The sequence below is a fragment of the Meles meles genome, chromosome 19, assembly GCF_922984935.1.
Source record: "Meles meles chromosome 19, mMelMel3.1 paternal haplotype, whole genome shotgun sequence".
NCBI lineage: Eukaryota > Metazoa > Chordata > Mammalia > Carnivora > Mustelidae > Meles > Meles meles.
Window position 1 is genome coordinate 50,378,649 of NC_060084.1, and position 21,724 is coordinate 50,400,372.

Genomic DNA, 21,724 nt, shown 5'->3' on the forward strand with positions numbered 1-21,724 from the left:
GTAGGGAGAGAAGGGAGGGGGTGTTTGGTCACGGGTGACCAAAGGGATGCCACGTTACAGGATGACAGGACAAAGATCCTGAGCCCCACTCAGGGTAAGCAGAATGGAGGGGGAGGTGGGAGGGTGGGAGAAATGAATGGAGATGGGCAGACCAAAGGACCTTGGACTGACCCGAGGTGGAGGGAATGATCTACAAATGCCTGAAGCCGCCGAAATATTGGAAGATGTGACGGCAGAGGCAGGGGGAGGCTGGGGCGGAGCTGAAGAGTCGTGAAACCCAGAAACTTGGCCCCAGCGAGAGAAGAGTTAAAGGGACGAGGGCGAGCAGAACTGAAGATCTACAATTAGGTCCGCCTTAGCTTTACCCAGGGAAGAGGATGAAAGGGAGGTATGGCAGACTACTTGGCAGGTGGAACCGGGGAGAAGCTCAGTCATCAACACTCTCTGTCGTCCTCTGCCTTAATTTCTTCACAGCTGACATTTTTCTGTCTTCAGTGTCTACTCCCTGATGGCCCGTCTTTCCCACGAGAATGTCAGCTGCTTTTGGGCAGACGCTTGACGTATTTCATTCACTGCTGGTCTTCAAGGCCCAGATCCATTTCTGGCACATAGTAGACCCGTGATAAAGGTGTTGGTATTATTATAGAATACTATGGAATACTATGGCAGACTGCACATTGGTCAACAAACTACACTGTGAAACTATCGTTCTTGAAAGAGTGTGGTATGGACAGAACTACAAACAGATAAAGACTTTTGTGGGTCACAGGAGGATAGAGAAGTTATCTTGTTTACTGTTCTGTGTTTTGTTGTTGTGTAGTTTTAAGGTGGGGAGGGGCAGAGCAATCTTAAGCAGGCTCCACGCCCAGTGCCCAGCCAGACAGGGCTCTGTCTCACCACCCTGAGATCATGATCTGAGCCAAAATCGAGTCCCAGGCTTAAGCCCACTGAGCCACCCAGGTGCCCTAACTGTTCTGTGTCTAAAGGTAGTACCCGACACGTAGTAGGTATTCAGTAGGAACTGCTGAAGGAGGGAAGATCACAGATCTCCTCAAAGAGGGGTGAGGAGAGGGACGGGGGGGGGGGGCAGAGAGATACAAGAGGGTACAAAGTGGGGGGGCTTCTTTAAGGTGCCACTCAAAACCTGGATAATTTGGGTCCTGCCTCTTCCCTCTTATCCCATTTAATTTTCCCACCTCGCACTTAAAATCCCTTGATATTCTTAGTCTATTTAATAGTTCATTGCTTTATTGCAACTTGAGGATAGGGGCCTTAGCTGTCTTGTTCACCACGGTACACCCCCAGGTATACAGTAGCTGCTCAATAAACATTTTTACTTTAGTCATGGTGTGTGGGGGGGGCGGGGAGAGGGGACTTGTCCTACCCGGTAACACCACATAGAAGGAGCTGTAATCATGAACGCGGGGTGGCGTCAAGCGCAAGAACCCGCAGGTAGCCAGTATGCTGGGGAGACGGGACAGCCGTGCTATCTGGCAAGCGCTAGAAGAGCTTGCGGTGCCAAGAAGGCTCTCAGCGGGAATGAATGAACGAACCATGAATGAAAGCCGCGGATGGATGGGCGCTGGAGGCAGCCCTGAGCCCCGCGATCGCGGAGGCCGGGGCGGGGGTGGGGGGGGGCGGGACCTCCGCCCTGCGAGCCGCCAACCCACCTGTACTCGTAGTCGGAGCCGGCCTTGGCGGAGCCGTCCTCGGTGCGGTAGTCCACGTAGAAGGTGCTGTTGCCCTCCCCGCCTTGGCAGGTGACCGACAGCAGCACGGAGCCACAGTTCTCCAGGCAGTGGTAGAGGCTGGGCTCGAAGAAGATGCGGCTGGCGCCGTCGTCCTCGTCCTCGCCGGCGCCCTCGGCCGGGGAGGCCCTGCGCGACGCGTCCACCGCGTGTCGCCGCAGCACGTTGCCCGCGCCCGTCATCAGCCGCGTGGCCTGGATGCGGTAGAAGGCGCGGCTCTTCTGCTGGTGCAGCAGCGCGTAGTAGTTGGCGATGCCCACCAGCTGCTCCAGGTCCTTGTCCGGGTGCTTCTGCTTGAGGTCCTTGAGGATCTGGATGACCTCGCGGCGGCTGGCGTCCAGCTCGCGGGCCTCGGCGGGGCTCGGGCCCAGGCCGCCCACCTCGCCCGGCACCTCGGCGCCCACGAACGTGCCGTCCAGCTCGATGCTCTTGGGGGGGTCGCCCTCGGCGCCGATGATGATGCCGCTGCGCGGGTCGGTGCGGTAGCGCTTGTACACGTACTTGTAGAAGAGCAGCCGCTTGTCGGCCATCCAGGCGAACACCACGCACACCGGGAAGAAGACGAGGGTCAGCAGCGCCTCCCACACCTGCGGGTGGCCGCGTGGGTCAGGACCGCCGCGCCGCCAGGGGGCGCGCTCGCCGCCCCGCCGCCCGGCCGCCCCCCCCCCTCCCCCGCGTCTCCCTCCCGGTGGTCGCCTGGCGCCCCCCATCAGCCCCTCCGCTCCGCATCTCCCCGCGTCTCGGTCCCTGCCCCGCTTCGTCCCCTCTCTGCTTCCCTCTTTCTCTCCCTGCCTCCGTCCCATTCGGCGCCCGGTCGGTTTTTGAATCTTTTTTCCTGTCTTGTTGCTTCTGTCTCCTTGTCCGCCTTTTCTATCTTTTGTAGATACGCATCTCTCTCCCTTGTGAGATGCTTCGCAGTTTCTCTCCCCCTCCCTCCGCCTCTTTCCTGGTCGCCTGATGCATGCATGCCTCCATCCGCTCACGCGTCCACCCGTCCACCCGTCCATCCATCCATCTATCCACCCACCCACCCATCCATCCATCCAGTTATCCATCCGTCCGTCCGTCCGTCCACCCATCCATCCATCCATCCATCCATCCATCCATCCATCCACCTTTTATCACGTTGAGAACCACGCCCACCTGCCCCAATGCTGGGAACGCAGCTCCCCTCAAGGGGCAGAGCCTGTGTCCCTTCCTGCTTCTCTTTCCTTCCATCTTTTTCTCCCTGCTCCACTTCCCCTCCACCCCTCCTCACCTGGGATGCCCCTGACTTGTCCAAACCCCACCCATCACCCAGGGCCTGCTCTCCACTCCACCTCCTACTAAAGCTCCCTGATTCCCTCTCCCCTCCGCCACCCCCCCCCCCCCCACCTCCGCCAACCCGACCAGTGACTACAGCCTTTGCCAGACTCTCCTTAGAATCTGGCCCTTAGGGACGGGACTTTGACTCTAAAAGAAGCAAAAGTTGGCTCCCCTTACAGCCTCATACAGCAAGTTTCCATGTTTATATGCTACCTCCCCAGAGAGACAAGGCAAGGCTGAGTCCAGATCCTGGTTCTAGAAGAGGGAGGTATGGCTCAGCCTCTTGCCTGTAAGACGGGGGCATCCCCAAGACTGAATGAGCTTATGTACCCCTAACACTTAGCACTGTGGCTCCTAACACGTGGAAAAGACTCAGAATGTGAAATTAACATTACCATTATTATACTAGCACTCACTGAGGTCCAGACTCAGTCTGCAAGTAGTTACCTTTCTCATTAAAGATAAGGAAGAAACCATTAAAGGTTATTTACCATCAGAGGACACCCAGAGGTGTCTTTAAAATGGGCCCAAAAGGGAAAATATCTTTTCCGATCCAGTGCCCACACACCTTGTCGCTGGGTTTACTGATGGCTCAGAGAGAAGGGCAGGACTTGGAAACAGAGCCTCACAAGGCCACCAGGCAGGTCTGTGAAAAGAAGCTGAATTTTCTACACAAGCTGTAAAATGAACTCTGGCCTCCTGTTCATTGCACTGGTCGCTGTGTATATCGCACAGGATTCTCCCAGACAGCCTCCAACCCCTAAGATTTGCTTTCCCTGCCACAGGTAAATAAAAGGCGAATCTAGGAGACTCATATCTTCCTTCCAGGGCACCTACTGCGAATGGGCATATGGACTTGCCCACCCTGGGAGGGAAGTGAGACAGCTTCAGTGGACCAGAACACCCCCAAGAGGGGCCATCTCCAATCTGGGGTCCTTTGTGGGCTGCCACCATGATTGGGGCGGGAGATCTGGTCCAGTGACTCATGGGGCAGCCCTACACAATACAGACGTGTCCCACGTCCTGCCTGACCTCAGAACCTCTCGCTGGACATGCGCAGTGGTGAAAAAACCTGCTTCTAATAATTGGAGTCTAGAACTCAGCTCTGTTACATGTATATGAAGTATTTTCCTGATGCTCTAATATATGCTGAATGCGCTTATTTTTAATCTTGTGGCTACCCACTCCTCTGCTCAGCTCCGTGCATGGAACGTTTCCTGATCTTTTTCTTTCTCTTAAACCCAAACTTATTCGGTAAAAGTAGGTGCTGGCATCTGGTACCCACACCATGACTTGTAACGTAGCTATGCTGAAGCATTTCCATGTGGAAATGCACATGGCTCCATCAGACTCGCTTTCCTTTATATCAGTTTGGCCATTATACAGATGTTTGGAAAGCCAACAGCACAGGCAAGTGTTATTAGCGGGAGGAATCGCTCACATTTACTCTGTCCTAGGCTTGCTGTTCTGAGCCCTTCCGTGTGTAATTTGTTTGATCCCCACACCACCCTCTGGAGTCAGTGCTATGCTGATGCCCAGATGACAGGTGAGGAAACTGAGGCACAGACAAGGTGAGGAACTTGCCCAAGGAACAGCTGGGGAGCAGCAGAAGTGGAGTTTGAACCCAGCATCTGGGTCCAGGGTCCACACACTTGGCTACTGGAGGAGAAGGCCTCTCTCCTCTCATCTAAGAATTTCACGTCCAAGTAAAGGGTAACAAAGCATTTGCTAGAAAAAGGGAGCACTCCGTATGAAGGGTCAAGAACCAAGGATCCGGTCTAACCCCTTCCATGGTTCAGATATGAAAACTGAGGCCCAGAGAGGGTATGGGCTTTGCCTGAGGTCACACAGCACTTTGGGAGAAAACCCAGAGCCACCCATCTTGCTGCCCCAGGTCCCTGTGTTGAGGAGGAAGTGGCAGCATTTTGATTTCATGCCAGTTCCTTCCATTATTTCATGAAAATGTCCCATAAGCCTGGCCTCCACGTTACTCCCAAAGGGATCCCCCATGGCGACTTCTCTACCCAGAGCTGTGACATTTTCAAGCTTGTTTTCTGAGTCTGAGCCTGGCTCCTTCTTGGGTGGGGGAAGCTCTCTCCTCCACCCCCATCCCTACCCACTTGTCGCTCATGGTATCTACAATTCTCTTCATAGTTTTGCTGTGAATCCTCATCAAAGACCACTTTGAAAACCCAAGCCAGTATACCATCCTTTCTATAAGCGCAAGTGCACGAGACCGTGTGACGCAACCTTCTGTACTTTTCACCATGGCTGCCAGGAGACTCAGCATTCTAGTCATTATTCAACTACAGTAAACGTCTCTCTCCCTCTCTCAACCCTGTCTCCTGGTGCTACCATCTCCCCCTTAGCTCACCTGTGGTTTCTGGTCCCTCCCTCTGCTTTTACATCACCTGCAAAGAATTTTTATACTTCTAACTTCAGCTGCTTCCTGGAAAGAGACTAGAATTGGCAGAACCGGATAGATTTGCGCAGAGAGATTATACACATGTGTGAAGGAATTCTGAGTAACCTCAAATAAATTATCCACGTGTGTGAACAAATTAGGCCAGGCCCATAAATAAATTATGCAAATATAGACGGCAGTCCTGGGGTTGTGGGAAATGAATTAGGCACATGTTTTAAAGGAAGACTAAGCAGAATGCAGTTAAGATACTGGACAAACAAGAGGCAAATGATTATGGGAACGTGGGTGTAAATTATGGAGCAGTGGGGCTAAATTTTGTTGGAATAAATTATGGAAAGTGGCCTTTGCAGTGGACTGGGCTTACACCTACATTGGATTGGATTGCATATAAATTACAGTGATGTAGCATAAATTATCCTACCATCAGCAATTATGAATAATGAATGAATTATGCAAATCACAATTGCATATCTGGCCAATACAGAGCTAGATTACACAGATGTGGGCCTATGTCTATGCAGGCCCATGGATACATTATGCAAATTGTACCAAGTTACCCACGTTGATTAGCACTGTCAGAAAATACAAGGCTGGATTATGCAACTGTGGCATGAATTATGCAAATGAAGGTGGTCTTATTATAAAGATAGGAATAAATTATGCAAAAGACAGGGACGGTAAGAAAACATGTGAACCTACCTGGCAAATACCTGGCTAGACCATGAGGTGGGTGCGGTATGCATTACACAGATCACAAGGACTCTGTTAACACATATGGCACCAAAGTGAGAGCTAAAGGGGTCCCTTCCAAACGGGTATAGTGCAAAATGTCACCCCCCTCTGGGTGGATGAGCCCTTTCCAGAGCCTGCAGAGCCATCCAGACATGGCTTGGGCAAACACTCGATGGACTCCAGCCTCAACTTGCCTTCAATACCCCAATGCCCTCGTGCAGTGTACAACCTGCACAACAATACCGGGAGGCCCTCCCAGATGTGAGCATGCATTTCTGCAAATACATGAATCAGGTCTCCAAGCCCAGGGGGCCACCCCTCTGGATTTTGCAGACATACATGCACCAAGGAGGTGTCCATGGGTCCTTGCTCACCTGGACCACACCCGGGGAAAAGACAGCCAGGATGAGATAAAGCCAGACGTAGGCGAAGATACTCCAAGAGGCAGTGACAAAGAAGACTCTCAAGTGCTTGATCTTGCGGCTCTCGCCGGCTGGGATGACATAGATGCACACGGCAATGACCACAAACATGTTGAAGGCAGCACTGCCCACAATGGTGCCCGGGCCCAGCTCGCCCGCCTGGAAGTTGTGGCCGCAGACCTCAATGACGGACAGCAGGATCTCAGGGGCTGAGGAGCCCAGGGCCATGAGCGTGAGGTTGGACACCGTCTCGTTCCAGATGCGGACGGTGCCCACGCTGGTCTCACCGTTGGCCTTGGTGATGGTGATCTCCTTTTCCTTTGATGTGATGACCTCGATGGATGCCATGAAGCGGTCGGCGATGATGGACACGCCCAGGAACATGTAAACCATGGCCACGAAGTAGACCACAGCTCGTGCTGCCTTGTCCCCCAGGGACGGGTCATCGGGCTCCCAAACGGGCAGCAGGACCCCTGGCTGGCAGCGGTTGGAGCCCTGGCAGCCCCCTGCGCTGGCATCACTGTCATTGGCCAGGGGAGGCGGCAGTGAGGGGGTTGGGGTGGCCGCCGCCGAGCAGGGGGTCGTCCCCAGGAGGAGTGCAAACCCCACTAAGGCCAGGGGAGCCATGGAGGGTGTTGGGTCCTGTGGGGGAGGAGGAAGAATGTGGGTGAGGGGCATGGACTCCTCCCATTTGCACGGGAGTCAAGGCTTGTTGGGAGTGGGGCATGGGGGACAAGCAGAGGGCTGACAGAGGGAGGATGGGGACAGAGGGAGATGCAGAGACACAGAGAGGGCCAGACAGAGACCAAAGGAGAAAGATAAAGACAGAGGAGCATTGCACACTGCTGGTGGAGTGTACGTTGGTCTCTCCACTTTGGGGAACTACAGCTGAATATGTCGTGTCCTAGGACTCAGCTGTTCCCACTCCCAGGTACATACGCACCCGGGAGCCCTAGGTCATGTGTCTGCCAAAAGACACATCTGAGAATGTCTAACAGCTCCCGTCTTGAAACAACCCAGATGCCTCTCAGCAGTAAATGGAGAAGCCCAGCGCGGAGCACTCACACCGAGGAATGTTATAGGGCCCTGGAAAGGGAACAGGCTGCTGGCTTGCCCAGCCACACAGACGAATCCCACAGACAAGGGAGGAATGAAGCCAGGCCCCAGAGAACACAGAGTGAATAATTTAGTGGGTGAGGCGAGGGGCTGATAATTTAGTGGGTGAGGCGAGGGGCTGATAATTTAGTGGGTGAGGCGAGGGGCTGGAGGCCCTCAGTTCATGAGGTAAGTCTCATGGTTTTCGACTTGGCCCCCAGAGGGCTCCTGCTCAGAGTCTGGGATGTCTGTCTGTCTGTCTGTCTGAGAGGGGCTGGGGAGGGGCTGCTGGAGGGTCTCGCACTCACATTGTTCCCTGCAACGGTGGCAGGTGTCTCTCTCCAGGAGCCCCCAGGTCCCTGTGAGGTGCCCGGGTCTCCAGCAGCTGTGACATGAGGCCCTGTGTTGGGCTTTTGGTCTCATTTGTGGGTTGTGGGGTCTGTATGGTTTCAATACTTCTCCTCCAGCCTCCGATCCTGGCTCCGAGTGGCTATCTCTGTGTCTAGCCTCAGTTCCCTTTAAAAATGCAAACTAGGGGGCCCCTGGGGTGGCTCAGTTTGTTGGGCATCTACCTTTGGCTCAGGTCACGATCTTAGGGTCCTGGGTTTGAGCCCCCATGTGGGGCTCTGAGCTCAGTAGAGTCTGCTTCTCCCTTTCCCTCTGCTCTTCTCCCCAGCTCATGCTCTCCCTCTCTCAAATAAATAAATGAAATCTTAAAAAAAAAAAAAAAAAGCAAGTCAGTTCACCTCCTCCCTCTGCTCAGAACCTTCCATGGCTCCCAACTCAGTCTCAGCTAGAGTACCACAGTCCTCGCCCTGGCTCACGAGTTTCTCGCAGGATCTGCCCCCTTTATTCCCTCTCCAGCTTCGTCTTCCCCTGTTCCCCTTGCTTGCTTGGCCTCTGCCACCTCAAGGCTCCTCACATACTAGATAAGTTCTTGCCTCCGGGCCTTTGCACCTGCTATTTCCCCTTCCTGGGATGCTCTTCCCCACATATTCACCCTCTCCTCTCCAGTTCTCCACTCAGATATCACCTTCCTGAGCTCTCGATTAAAAATGACACTACCCCACTTCGGGGTGTCCCTAGCTGGTTCCTCAGTGGAAAGGGCCAAGGCTCAGAAGTCAAAAGCTCATTCAAAGCCCCCAGCACCAACTCTGGTTCCATTTCTCTCTCCAAGAGTGGCCCGAACTCCCAGTTCCTCTGCCCCACTCTTGCATTGCCTTGGTAACCCAGTAGCCTATTAAAAAAGGGGGGGGGTACTGAGAGAACAAAGACTGGGTCCTCTGAGCCCGCAACTTCCTGATCCTGTCTTGGCCAGTGCCTCCGGGTACCTTGCATTTCTGTCTGAAAGTTCTTCTCTGAGTCTAACCCACAGCCTGCCCCCAAAACACGCCCACGTACTCACGGGCAGGGAGCTGGCTCCAGCGGGAGGGAGGCAGAATGTTGGCAGAACTTCCCTGAGGAGTCTGTGTGTGTGTGTGTGTGTGTGTGTGTGTGTGTGTGTGTGTGTGGGCGGGGCGAGGGGGATTCTTAAAGGGCCACCACACAATTAGCCCCCTCAGCAAGGCCCCTAATGATACATCCAATTAGCAGCCCCCTAATTAGCAACAACTTAGGCATAATTACAAACCCACCAGGATCCAAAGCAAAGACTCACTCTCTCTCCCTCCCCTCTCCCTGGCTTTCAGGAGTGAGGAGGGCCACCTGGGAGTCAAGAATTCATCTCGAGCATCGAACTCCCTCTCTCATGGGAGGGCTCTGGCCTGGAAAGTGCCCCCTCAAGTCCAACCACCCGTCCCTCCCGCTGAGGTCCTCTAGGGAGACCAGAGTCTGGCAAAGGGTGTCCTCACGCCTGCCCTCCTTACTCAGGGGCTGGGCAAAGAAGCCTGCCTCAATCCCTTTTCCTGCAAAACCTGGTTTTCTCTCACTGAGGCCTTAGGGGAGGAGGGGTCAGACAGAGAAAGCGATAGATAAATATTTGTGAAATGAAGAACCAAGAGCTCTGAGTCCTGTTGCCGGGGGGACAGCTGGGCTTCCTCTGCTAGACGCACCCGCCTCTGCCTCTCTCCGTCTGTCCGCCAGCAGCCCTGAAACCTAATCTGAGTTTAGAACCCAGGGGCAAAAGGATCAGGTTGAGGCCAGGGTAGGAGGGCTGATGGTGGCATCTCTCCCTTTCTCCCCACCCTCGTGGGCAGGCAGCGAGCTGGGTCAGTGGCGAGTACCCCAGGTCTGCCTCGCATGCCTCTTGGGGGTCTTGGAGACCTTCTGCCTAGACTGGGACTGTAGGCGTAAGTGGGGGGAGCCTAGTCTGGCATGGCAGGTGGGACCTCCTCCCTCCCTCCTCTCCCTCACCTTGGCAAGGGAGGTGGCGGTTCCTGGTTGTGCTCTGGTGGGAGCAAGTGTTGCCCGCCACCCCTTGGAGGGATTTCGAGGTGGGGACACAGGCTTCTAAACACACCCACTTATTGCTCCGGTGGTGAGCCAGGCTCTCCCAGCACCACACCATGTCCCGGCCTGGGGCGGGGGTGGGTCTCAATGTTCAGGGCCATGACACCCTGATGGGTGAACTGAGGTCCAGAGCGGGGGAAAAAGCTTGGCTAGGTGAAGCAGCTTCAAATCAGGGGCAGGGGCAGGGGAGGATGGAAACGCAAGGCATAGGACTCCTAGGCTGGTGATCTTCTGAACCCAGCTGGGCCCCACGTGGATACTTGAGGACCTCACCCCATCTCAGCCAGGGCTATAGGGTAGGCTCTCCCCTTTCTCCTGGTCACTAACTCTCACCCAGCTTCTCTGGGGTCCCCTTCCCCCAGGAAAGAAGATGATGTACTGGCCAGGGACCTCCAGACTCAGAGGGGCCCTCTTGGAGCCCCCAGGGGATGGAGTAGCTTTGGAGAGCCACCCCCACTGAGAGGTCTGAGGCTGGCACGCCACTAGAGGGATGCAAGTAAGGCTGCAGAAAGGACTGGCCTGACCCACCCCAGTGCCTAGTGCTGTGCCTGGAGTAGACAAGGTGCTCAGTAATCGTCCAAGGAACAGAGGAGTGAAACAAGCAATGGAACAAAGGGTGAGAGGCATAGCAGTCTGACTGTAGGAAGGACCGGTCTAGTCTCTCCCAGAGTGCTGGGAAGAATGGGAAGGCAAGATGGGAGGACTGGTGCAGTCTCCACCACAAAGGGTAGAGGGTAGATTGCAAGAAGGACTGGCCTCTGGATGCCAGATGCAAGGAAGGGGAGAGGAGAGGAGCTCTGCCCTCAGGGAGGGGACAGGGCACAAACCAGCCAGGAGGATGGGCGGGAGCTCAGCTGAAGAAGGGAGAGGACTTCAGGGGACTCCGCACCTTCTGGGGGAGCCCACTCTGCAGGAGGGGGAGTCTTCTTCCTCCAGGTCTCCCCCTTGCCAGAGGCGGGGACAAAGGTGTGTGGGAGGAGAGTTAACCAGCTACCAGGGAAGACAGAGACAGAGAAACAGAGACCTCATACCTACAGATGGAGATGGAGAGAAGGAGGGAGAGAGACAGAGAAGAGAGAGGGAGACACCCACAGAGACAGAAGAGATAGAGACACAGGAGAGGAGAGACGGGAGCGAGAGACAGGGACACAACACACACAGATGGCGAAAGAGGAAAGCAGAAAGAAACCAGGGACACAGAGACAGAACCCCGAAAAGACACAGAACAGACCCAGGCACAGAGGGAACCAGAGGGACAGAGATGAGAGTGAGGGACTGAGAGACAGGGGCACAGGCAAAGGGACTCAGAGAGGCAGCCAGACTCTGCAGGACAGGACCCCCAAGAGATGTGGAAAGACAGAAAGACGAGACCCAGACGCAGGAAGGTGGGGGTAGAGGGAGAGAAGGCGAAGGGGGACTGCCCCAGACGTGCCTCAGTGCCCCCTCAGTGCCCAGGAGGCACCCCCTCCCCAGCCGGCCATTCTCCCTAGAACACAGGAGGAGCTGAGAATGTTGGCTGCTGGTGGCGCCCCCAACCCATGGAAGGGACCTGGTATCCCCACCCGGGATATGCAGCACCCCCCAACCTCCATAAACGAGCTCAGGGAAAAGCCGCTCCAGGCTCCTGAAATGTCCCTCTCTACAGCCCGCCCATGCGACACCATCCTTCTCCCACACCGCCCCTCCTCCCCAACGAGGGTCTTACCTGCTGCTGTAGCCTGGAGCAGGTCCCCCTAGCACTGGGCTGGCAGTGGTGGGCGACTCCGCCCGACAGAGAGAGAGAGAAGAGAGAGAGAGAAGCTAGATACTGAGAGGGAGAGCCAGGGAGGAGGGGAGGGAGAGGGGATAGAGGGAGGAGAGGAAGAGGGGGGGAGGGACACGGGGGAGGGGGAGTCGGGAGAGAGGGAGGAGGAGGGACGGGGGAGAGTGCTGGGAGGGAGGAGGAGGAGCCATAGACCGAGGGGAGGAGGAGGAGGCGGGGAGAGGGGAGGCTGCCGTGGGGCGGGGGAGGCTGGGGGAGGGGCCTGGAGAGGGCTGGGGGGAGCCGGAGCTTCCCACCCACCCTTCAGGTTCAGCACCACAGACAGGGGACAGCGGCGGAGGGTGCTCGGTGTGTGCGTGTTGGGAGGGGTTGGGGGTCATTCAGAGGCATCCCAGCTCCTCCCCAACACACAGACTCTGATCCATACAAGGGCCAGAGAGGCACGAACAGCTACAAATAGTTACAGGCTCACAGAACCAGGGGGAGGGCAAGAATGTTTAACCAGAGTCAGATCCAAATTCACATGCTGTGCCTCCAGACAGAATCTCACCCAGCGGGCTGGAAACAACCACAAAGGTACCCATTAATAATAGTAACAACAGTTGCCATTCATACCCCCCTTACGACGTGCCAGATGGTGTTAAAAAAAATTTTTTTTTTTTGTGACTGACAGGTATTGACACAACTAGCCTTCCGAACAACCCTGTGAGATAACGTTATTAGCCTCATTTTACAGATGGGGAAATTGAGGCACAGAGTGGCCAAGCGGAGCTTGGGTCTCCACACCCTTAACCACTCCATGGCACGCATGGTCCCACATGCGGGAGCAAGTGAAGAGTGGTTCAGCGAACTGCCAGCAGCCAGGCGAGGGGCTGAGTCTTGAAAACACACAATCCTGAGCCCTGAAGGGGACACACGCTTCAGACTCACACCATCACTGACTAAACTTACCGAAATCCCACACCGGAGTCCCACTCCCACCCAGGACAGGAGGGGACGCAGCTGAGGCCGGCAGCAGGAGGGAGGAGACCCCGCCCCCGCCACTGTGCCCAACGCCGGTCCAGGCTGGACACCCTTGGGCAGGCTGCCAGCAAGAGGGAGGCGGTTCAACTCCCTGCAATTTCCCACGCTTGGGCCCAGGGTTCTGGGAGCTGACAAGTGTGGCCAAGGATTGGTGGGCTCCTGCCTTCCTAAAAACCCACCTGGTGGCTTGGTCTTCACGGTCAGTGTGGGTGGTCAGACCATGGGGTGGACTTCCTTGGTAGGGGGTGGACAGATGGCCGGGATGACTGGGGGGTCTTCCCCTCTGCCCCGGGAAGGAGGAGCCCCACCCAAACCCTGTCCCACGGACGAAAAAGACCACCCTCCCCACCAGCCCTGGATCCCGCTCAGGAATTTCTTCCCCAACCGCCCCCCCCCCCCAAGCTATTCCTGGCCTGTGGGGGAGGGCGAGAGTTCTCCCGGTTCCTGCCCTCCACTGGTCCTGCAAATACAGACCTCCTGCTTCCTTCTCCCTTACCTTAGACAGGGCCACAGGAGGGAGCAATTTCTAAAGCCCTTCCAGCCTTGGGCCAGGGAAATCAGCCCTGTCTCAGACTCCCTGGTCCCTGGATCCCCTGGGCTTTCCAGTCTTTTCCAGTCCAATCAGGTCTAATCCTGGGCCTTTCAGCATGGCACACCGGGGGTCTTTCCCTCCTGGGTTCCCTCTCAGCATGCCTCAACTGGGATCTAAACTCAGTTGCTTTCTGCTGGGGTCTGACCTGGGCCCTTGGCACAAAGTCTAAGCACAGTAATTTCCTGGGGGTCCAACCTCAGCATTATTCATGGTGGTGGTGGGGGGCGTCTAGCCTCAAACCCTTTGCTGCAATTTGACCACAGCTTCCCACAACAGCCCTTCCCACCTATACCTTCCTCCGACGCTTAATTTCTGTACTTCCCTTGGCTCCTATAATCCCTTCCATGTTGGTTTCATTTCAGCCTTTATGGCAGGTCCTCATTTCTGTCCTCTGAGGTCTACACTAGGATCTCACCTCAGTCCCGCTTCTAGGTTGAACCTCCGATTTTTCTCTCCCCACGTGCCCCCTCTCTCCTATTCTTCTGGGCGAATCCAGCACCCAACACCGAGCCTGGCCCAGGGCAGGTGTCAAACATTTGCCAGAACAAAAGAATGAAGACAACTCAAGTCCGCTTCCTCTGGACATATAAATAATCACAGGCTGACCAAGTCTCCATGGGGGTGACGGGGTGGGGGGTAAGATTGTCCCATTTTTCAAACGGGGACACTGAGGTACAGAGACAGGAGTGCGTCAGCCAGGCCTGCAGGGCACAAGGGCGCAGAGTCAGAGCACTGACTCCAGTTCCACCATCCTGGGGGGCCTGGGGAGACCCTCCCCTCCTTCAGGAGGCTTCCCCACTGTGCGCGGCTAGAGGCGATTACTCCAGTGCCTGGCCCTGGGCCTGGGACGGGCAGTGGGCGGGAGCTCAGGAGGCCGGGGTCTCAGTGGGCCCGGGACCCGCCCTGTCCCCAGGCCTCTGCGACTGTTGTCTCTTCTGCTGCACTTCATGCCGAAGCCGGCTCAGGACCAGCTCTGATGCCTGGACCAGGCTGTGCTGTGGGGAACAAGAGGGGACCGGCGCTGAGAAAGAGCAGGAGGGCGCAGGTTAGACCACACGGGAGCTCAGCGGCAGGAGGTCAGACAGTGGACCAGCGTGTGGGGTGGGAATGGGTCTCTGTGGTGGGGTGAAGGTTAGACCCAGGAGGATGGCCTTCAGTGAATTTCCAGTGGGAGGGACAGAGCCTCGGCTGAAATGTACGGGTGTGAGGTTTAAACTCAGAAGGGACAGGGAACGACCGAAACACGGGAGAGACACACATTATACGGTAGTGCAGCTGAGGTTAGACCATAGTGGGGGAGACAAAGGTGAGACCTGGATGACAAAGGAGAGACTAATAAGGGAGAGGAGGAAGCCAGCAAAATGAAAAAGGGAAGAATGTGGCACCACATGAGGGACAGAGTGAGACCCTGGTTGGAGGGTCTCAGGCTAGACCCTAATAGAAGGGACAGAAGAGATTACAGTGACGTGGCTTGAATGAGGGCAGAGGGTCGCGGGGATGGTTCGGCCACAGTAAAGGGAAGTCCTCTGTCCCACAGTTGGACCCCAGCCTCTTCCACTGGGATCTAACCTAAGTCCTTTCAGTTTAGGCTCTAACCTCAGACCTCTCCACTGGGGTCCAGCCTTTCTCCTTTCCGCTGAGGTCTAAGCTAAACCATTCCGTTGAGGTACAGAATGTAGGAAAAGACCCAGGCAAAGCCTGCAGAGGAGCCAGCACCCTTGACCTCTGAGAGAAAGCACCCAAGCTAGACCGCGGAGACAGGGCCTTGGGGGCAGACCAGAGGCAAGGAGAAGGCAAACAACACGCCAGAAAACAAAAGTAGAGCACAGCCTGAGAGGTGGTGGCCGGCCACAGGGGAAAGGTCAGCGGTCGGACGGGATGAGCTGCAGTGCGGGTTAGGGTTGGACCCTGGACCACTGGAGCGGTTGGGTCCTAACCCCAGCAGGGTAGTTATGGCAGTTGGGCTGCTATGCGGTGGGAGTGAGGGGGTCTAAGTACTGCAGAAGGTCAGACGACTCACTATAGGAGGTTCAGGGGTTAGGCCAAAGCGGGAAGGTTCAAGGTTAGTTAGATGCCAGGGGAAAGCCAGAGACTGGTTGCGGGAGGGCCGGAAGTTGGACTACAGGGAGGGTAAGTCCCCGCCTGCCATGGAGGGCAGAGGTTAGACTGCAGCGGAAGGACCGAGGTCAGGTCACAGGGAAGGGGGTAGGGGTTGCAGGGCAGGCAAAGGGAGAGAGTCAGACAAAGGGTGAGGAGCCGAGGGCTGAGGGTGGTGAGGCTGAGGGTGGCTGGGGATGGTCCCCTCCCAATTGGCTGCCCCGTCTCTCGGGACTTGTCCTTGGCCAACAGGAACTGCCTCCTGGAAACAGTTACTCCTTCCTCCGGGGGGGCCAGCGGCCCACGGTCCCCTCGCTGAAGGTGGGCTCAGGCTTGCCGAGGTCCTGAGGGGTCGGGCCCCTGAATGCACCTCCTCAAGTGGGGCATCTCCCCGTCCCCTTCGTGTTTCCCGGGAGGGAGCTCGCCCTCGACACAGCAGGGGGCACCGACAACCCCCCACCCCCAACTCCAGGTGGGGCTCAGCGAGGGGAACCCAAGGTGGGGAGCTGGCTACCTGCAGGATGTGCACGCCCTTCAGGGAGACCACGGCGAGCTCCTGCAGCCCATCCCCGGTCAGGTCCACGTGCGCCATGGCCAGCAGCGGGCTGGAGAAGCCCCGTTGCCACAACAGGCGAAATCCGTGCTCGGCCTGGGGCAGCCCGCACTCTGGGCCGAAGTACTTGTAACAGAGCAGCTCCTGCAGGGGGTTGTGGGGGGGGGGGTGCAAGGGTCACACGAGGATGCGGGGCAGTGGGAGGGGACACGCAGTGGTGGTCCCATCCCTCAGCCCCACCTGCCCGTAGGTGGCCACCAGGACTTCAGGCCTCCCGTCCAGATCCACGTCGGTGACCAAGCCACAGAGGACGCTGTCAAACTGGTCACTGCCGGGCAGAAGAAGCTGGTCCTCGAGTCCCCGGCTCAGCAGGTCCCTGAGGGTCCCCGGGTGCCGCGGGGAGACCAAAGTCACACCACAGTGCCTGCCCCCTCTAGGCGGCAGGCTGGGACTGGGGGCCACAGTGCTTCCCCTTCCCGGGTCTGGGCCACGCTGTTCCTCCCCGACACCCAGACCCCCTCGTCTCCAGCCTGGACGTCTGCACATCCACCAAGGGGAACCCAAATCATTCCCTCAGACTGTTCACAGTTGCCCAGAAGGGACACCCACCCACACTGCCCCCTGGAGGCGGGGCCGTCTCACCCCTGCACGGAGGACCCTGTTGCGCTTTCTGGCAACACCCTTGCCTCCAGTCTGGACATGCACAAGGCCTCTGGGAGGCTGGCGTGGGGGACTCAGACCCCACTCGGACACCAGTGCTGCCCACCAGGGGAGCCACAGCTGGCTGTCTCTGGCTCCTGAGAGCAGACTGTGACATTTTCAGAAATTTTGCCAGCTGACTTGAAACCCACCATGGTGGGAAGAGGTACGCCCCAGAAACTGGCCAACCTCTGAATCGAGGCTTTCTTACGCACCGAGTTGGCTCATAAGCTCTTGCCCACACGCTTGTCTGGGGATAGTGGGCATCTCAGTTCTCATCCCAGGGCCTCAATGTAGCCCCAACCAGTTCCAGACCCAAACACTGACGTTCCCCTCCCCAGGGCACAGCCACCTTGACCCGCCTGACCGGGAACAAGCCCTCACCTATACACCACCGCCGGTTCCAACATGCTGGCCACGAGCACACTGTACTCTTCCCGCCGTGTGGGGTCCTCGGTCTCTGGAGAAGGGACACGGATGGGGGGCACTGAGGGGACAGGCTCTAGGCTCTTCACACCCTCCCACTCCGTGTGAGGGCGGAGACCCGAAGCTGTGCTAGGGAGGAATGCATCGAGGTCAGATCACGAGAGGTTGGGGGAGGGGAGACACCAGGAAGAGGAGCAGGTGTGAGGCCAGAGCAGGAGGGAGAGGAGTGAAGACCAACCCAGGGGGCAGACGTTGGCCTACAAATGTCAGGTGAAGAGAGCTGCCAGGGAAGGGCCCAGCAAGAGGAACGGAGCAACAGGTGCGGCTAAAGGGGAGCCCGGGGAGGAGGAGGAGGAGGGCAGCGTGGAGTCCCCGGGGTTGGGGGGTGGGGGAAGAGCTCAGGCTTAGACTGCAGCAAGAGACTGGTGACGAGGCTGGGAGTTGTGGGGGTGGGTGTAGGAACAGAGGAAGTCTGCAGGTTGCTGGTTAGACCACCAAGGGAAAAGCAGAAGTTCAACACCAGGTTAGGTCTCCATTAGACCATGGGGGGCGGTAAGTCACTTAAGTACAGTCGGAGAGTACGGAGAGGAGGGCGTGGGCCCAGGAGGGATGAGGGAGGTGCCGAGGGGTCGGACACTTTGGGAAAAGGGCATGAATCTGGGTGTGGAGGGCTGAGCCTGAGAAGTTGCCCCCTACCCCAGGCCCAAAGCTCACCCTCAGGAGCCGAGAGGCTGAACACGATCACCCGGGAGATGGGGCCGTCCTGCAGGATCGTCCATGTCTGCAGGACCTCTGTGGGGGAAGTGGGGGGACTCAGGGCCCTGTCCCCAGCCCCAAGTCCCCTGCCCGGCCCCCATCCCAGCCGTCACCTTGGCTTCGCTGGTCCACGTGGGCAACTCGGACATAACCGCTCTGACAACCAAGGGCGGAGAGTCGCCGGGATGTGCCGGGGAGGTTGTGGACGTCAAGCCAAAGGACGCTGGTGGGTGGGTGGGTGGACAGCAGGGCCGGAGGGCATCACTGGGTCCTGGCCCCATATTCTGCCTCCCAAGGAGCATCCACCCCCTTCCTGTAGCCCTGGGACCCCGCTGGGGAGTCTGATTTCTCTGAGGTTACCCCTGCCACCCGCTTTCTCAGATCTCCCTGAGTCCATTTTGTGTTTTCTCTGTGATCATCACCATTGACCAGCTTCTCCCAAGTGGCCTGAGTTTGCTGAACTCCCCCCCCTCCTTGCCCAATTTCTCTGAGGTCATCTCTATCCCTGCTGTCCCTGATTTCTCTGAGGCTCCCTGCCCCCATCCCCATGGGCCTTGCTTTCCAGGGGCTCTCTTACCTACTGGTCAGGTTTGTGAGCTCTGGGAAGAGGTTTTCCACGGGCTGTTCTTCAAACTGATGCAGCCCCTCATTCTGGGGGAACCAAGACCAACCCCCCACAACCCCCGACCTGGGAGTCAGTGGCAAGCCTCGCACCCAGCACCAGCCCGTGCCAACCCGGGCTGGGCCCTGCCCACCGTGCCAACCTCTGCCTCACCTCCTTGTACAGATGAATGGCTGGGTCATTCCCACTCAGGAGAAACACTGTCTCCAGCTGATTCCCGACCTGGACCCTAAAAGCAGAGAAGTCTAGAGCTCCAGTGTGGTAGAACTTTCTGTTCTCAGAATCACAGAAACCTTCTGTTTCTAGAGTCCTCACCTGCTAGAACCCTCATTCTGGTTGTGGATTCAGGCACAGAACATGGGGCTCTCGTGTTCTAGAATACCAGAACCTCTTTAATCTAGAACTCCAGTGTTCCAGAAGTTCTATTTTCCACCTCCTTTGAAATACTCGAACTTCTAGAAACTGCCACCATAAAATAGCAGAACATCCAAAACCTAGAATCCAGAACATCAGCTTCTAGAATTCTCACCTCCTAGACCAGAGCCTGGCAAACTATGACCTACAGACCAAATCCAACTTACACCCTGTTGCTATAAATAAGTTTTATTGAAACACAGCTACACCAATTATTTACAAAGTATCAATTTCTTGCTACAGTGGCACAGCTGAGTAGTTATAAGAGAGGATCTAGCCCTTAACAGAAAAACTTGGCTACTCACTGTGCTAGACCACTGGTGTTCTAAAATGGAACTCAGAGCTCGAGTGGAATTTTCACACTTTGGGATTCTAGAAACCTCACATTCTAGACAGTCTGTATTCTGTCTCCTTGAAATATGAGAATACAAAATAGGAGAATGACTTTATCACTACAGAATCTCAGAATTACCAAACTGCAGAATTTTAAAATCTTGGCATCTCAGAGCTTGTGACTCTAGAAATCTCAGTATCTCTGTATCTTGCAGGATCCAAATCTAGCACACCAGAGCCCAAGATTCTAGATGTCCAGGAGAGAGGTGCTCAATCAGCTCTCAGATTAGCTAGCTCTCAGATTAGCTCGGGGGCCGAGGCTGGTCCACAGCCACTTTAAAAGCACAATGTTCTAAGAAACAAAACTAGAGTCTGACTGTCTACGGGCAGCTTTGTTGCCTTGTTGGCAGGAGCCTCCACCATGTGCACACGCGCGCGTGTGCGCACACACACACACTCTCTCTGTTGTATGACACCTGCAGCTTACATACTCTGCATGGCACAGCTGGAAAGGAGTGAACTGGAGCTCCAGGTTCAGGCAGCTCTCTGTAAGGGGAGCACACACAGATGAGCATGGGGCACCCGACAGGTGCCCCCTCCCATCTTCCCCATCCCTCCTTCCCTCGAGGCCACACTTACGCGCAATGGAGTCAAGGTTGTACTCAGAGCCAGGCTCGTAGTCGCAGTAAATGTTAAGGAAGGGGCTGCCCTTGTCCCCTGAATCCTGGGGTAGGAAACTGGCCTCAGGGGAGAGCAGCAGCAGCGAGAGGGATTTGGGTCAGACGTACAGGGACTTTAAGGAGGGAATGGGTAGATGGAGGGTGCCTGGATACCTTGATGAACGTGATCCCCACCACCAGGCCCCGCTTTGGGGGTGACTTGTTGAAGGTGTCGATGGAGACAATCTCTGCGTCCACTGGGAGGGGACAAAGTGCACGTCAGGCAGAACCCTATATCCGCAATCATGGTGACCCCTGATCTCTAGGACTCACTAATCTCTGACCATGCCAATTACCATCATCTCTCAGTCCCTGTGAATCCTGATCACAGCGGTGGTATGACGGATCCTAACCTCCGGGTCTGAGGAATCCTGAACTCTAACCATTGACACCGATGCCTCCCAATTATCAGCCTTGATCCCTTTCAGTCACACTGATCCCACTCTCTCACCAGGGTGACCCAGCTCAGCGCCTCAGAAGCCTTCTCAACACCAAGTTCGAGGCCCCCCAACCCCATGGCGCCACGCACCGGGAATGTAGTTGAACTGCAGCTCCTTCGCCACGGGCCGGATTTTCTGTCGGAGGTCTTGGTAGCGGAAGCCCAACACCTTTCCTTTAAGGGTGGCGGCCAGCAGCTCCCCGCGCCCGCCCGCACCGCCCGCCAGCCCGTACACATTGCTCTGCGACGAGAAGCGCGTGAAGCTATCCTCGCGCAGCGGGCACGGCCCTGCGGCCACGGCCGCCTCCCCCATCACGCCCCTCAACGACACACCCCCGACAGCGCCCGGCGCCGCCGCCCACCCTCCCCACCTACCCACCGCTGCCGAAGCGACCTGAACGGCCGGGTGCCCGCACGTAGCGCAGACTGATGACGTCAAGAAGCTGCCGTCGCTGCCCTTTACCAAGATGGCCACCCGCCGGGCCGCCAGGGCTCTCTTAAGACTACCCCACCGCGCGTGCGCACTCCTCTCCGCTCCTTTTCAGAGTCGAGGAGAGGGGCTGCCGCTGGCAGATTGTGGCCTGAACTGGGGTGCGGTCTCCTTGTGCAGTGTGGAAGGTAGAGTAGTAATCCTAAAACTCCGTACCGTCCTTACGTACCAGGAGGTGTTCTAAGCGCTTTCGATCTATTGATTTATTTCAAACTCAGAAGCAGGCTGAGGCAGTTACTATATTTTACGAAGGAATCAAGGCTCCGGAGGTAATCTGCGTCCGATCGCACAGCTGGTAAGCAGCAGTAGTGGAATCCAAACAAGATAGTTCACAGTCTGTTGTCTTCATCATGTTCCCTTTAAAGTGGTTAAGTGGATTCCTACTCAGTGAAGAAGGATCTGGCTGGCTGTCCCGGCAAATAACTACCTCTTTCACTGAATACCTACTTGGTGCCGGCACGTTGGCCCGGATTGTCACGGAATGCTGACAACCACCCAGCTGTGGTTACTCTGCATTCATTTACTCAGCATTTATTGTCCTGTGTGCCTGGTCGTCCTTTATGCATCAGTCTCAACGAACCCTTCCAACTCTGCAAAGGACTTCATTATCCCAATTTACAGAGG

The 21,724-nt window shown here is 56.4% G+C and overlaps 2 protein-coding genes across 3 annotated transcripts in view; both read right to left on the bottom strand.

The window, feature by feature from the left end:
- Window positions 1–12,011, bottom strand: part of SLC8A2 (solute carrier family 8 member A2) — a 29,914-nt gene extending 17,903 nt beyond the window's left edge. The window contains exons 1-3 of the mRNA XM_045989414.1: window positions 11,881–12,011; window positions 6,585–7,274; window positions 1,671–2,335 (exon numbers count right to left, since the gene is read on the bottom strand). Of these exons, the coding sequence (XP_045845370.1) occupies window positions 1,671–2,335; window positions 6,585–7,259 (1,340 nt within the window). The 5' untranslated portion in view covers window positions 7,260–7,274; window positions 11,881–12,011. The remainder of the gene's footprint in view (window positions 1–1,670; window positions 2,336–6,584; window positions 7,275–11,880) is intronic.
- Window positions 12,012–13,379: 1,368 nt separating this feature from the next.
- KPTN (kaptin, actin binding protein) lies at window positions 13,380–21,015 on the bottom strand. 2 transcript variants are annotated; one of them, XM_045989449.1, is made up of 12 exons: window positions 20,701–20,978; window positions 20,286–20,368; window positions 20,092–20,189; window positions 19,944–19,998; window positions 18,859–18,934; window positions 18,661–18,734; window positions 18,197–18,306; window positions 18,042–18,119; window positions 17,286–17,361; window positions 16,443–16,578; window positions 16,164–16,346; window positions 13,380–14,547 (listed from the first exon to the last, which is right to left on the bottom strand). In XM_045989449.1, the coding sequence occupies exons 1-12, from the start codon at window positions 20,845–20,847 to the stop codon at window positions 14,419–14,421; spliced, it is 1,245 nt and encodes a 414-aa protein (XP_045845405.1). In that variant the 5' UTR covers window positions 20,848–20,978; the 3' UTR covers window positions 13,380–14,418. The 2 variants fall into 2 exon arrangements, with proteins under 2 accessions (XP_045845405.1, XP_045845404.1); XM_045989448.1 differs by having other exon boundaries at window positions 13,381–14,547; window positions 20,092–20,176; window positions 20,701–21,015.
- Window positions 21,016–21,724: the final 709 nt, after the last annotated feature.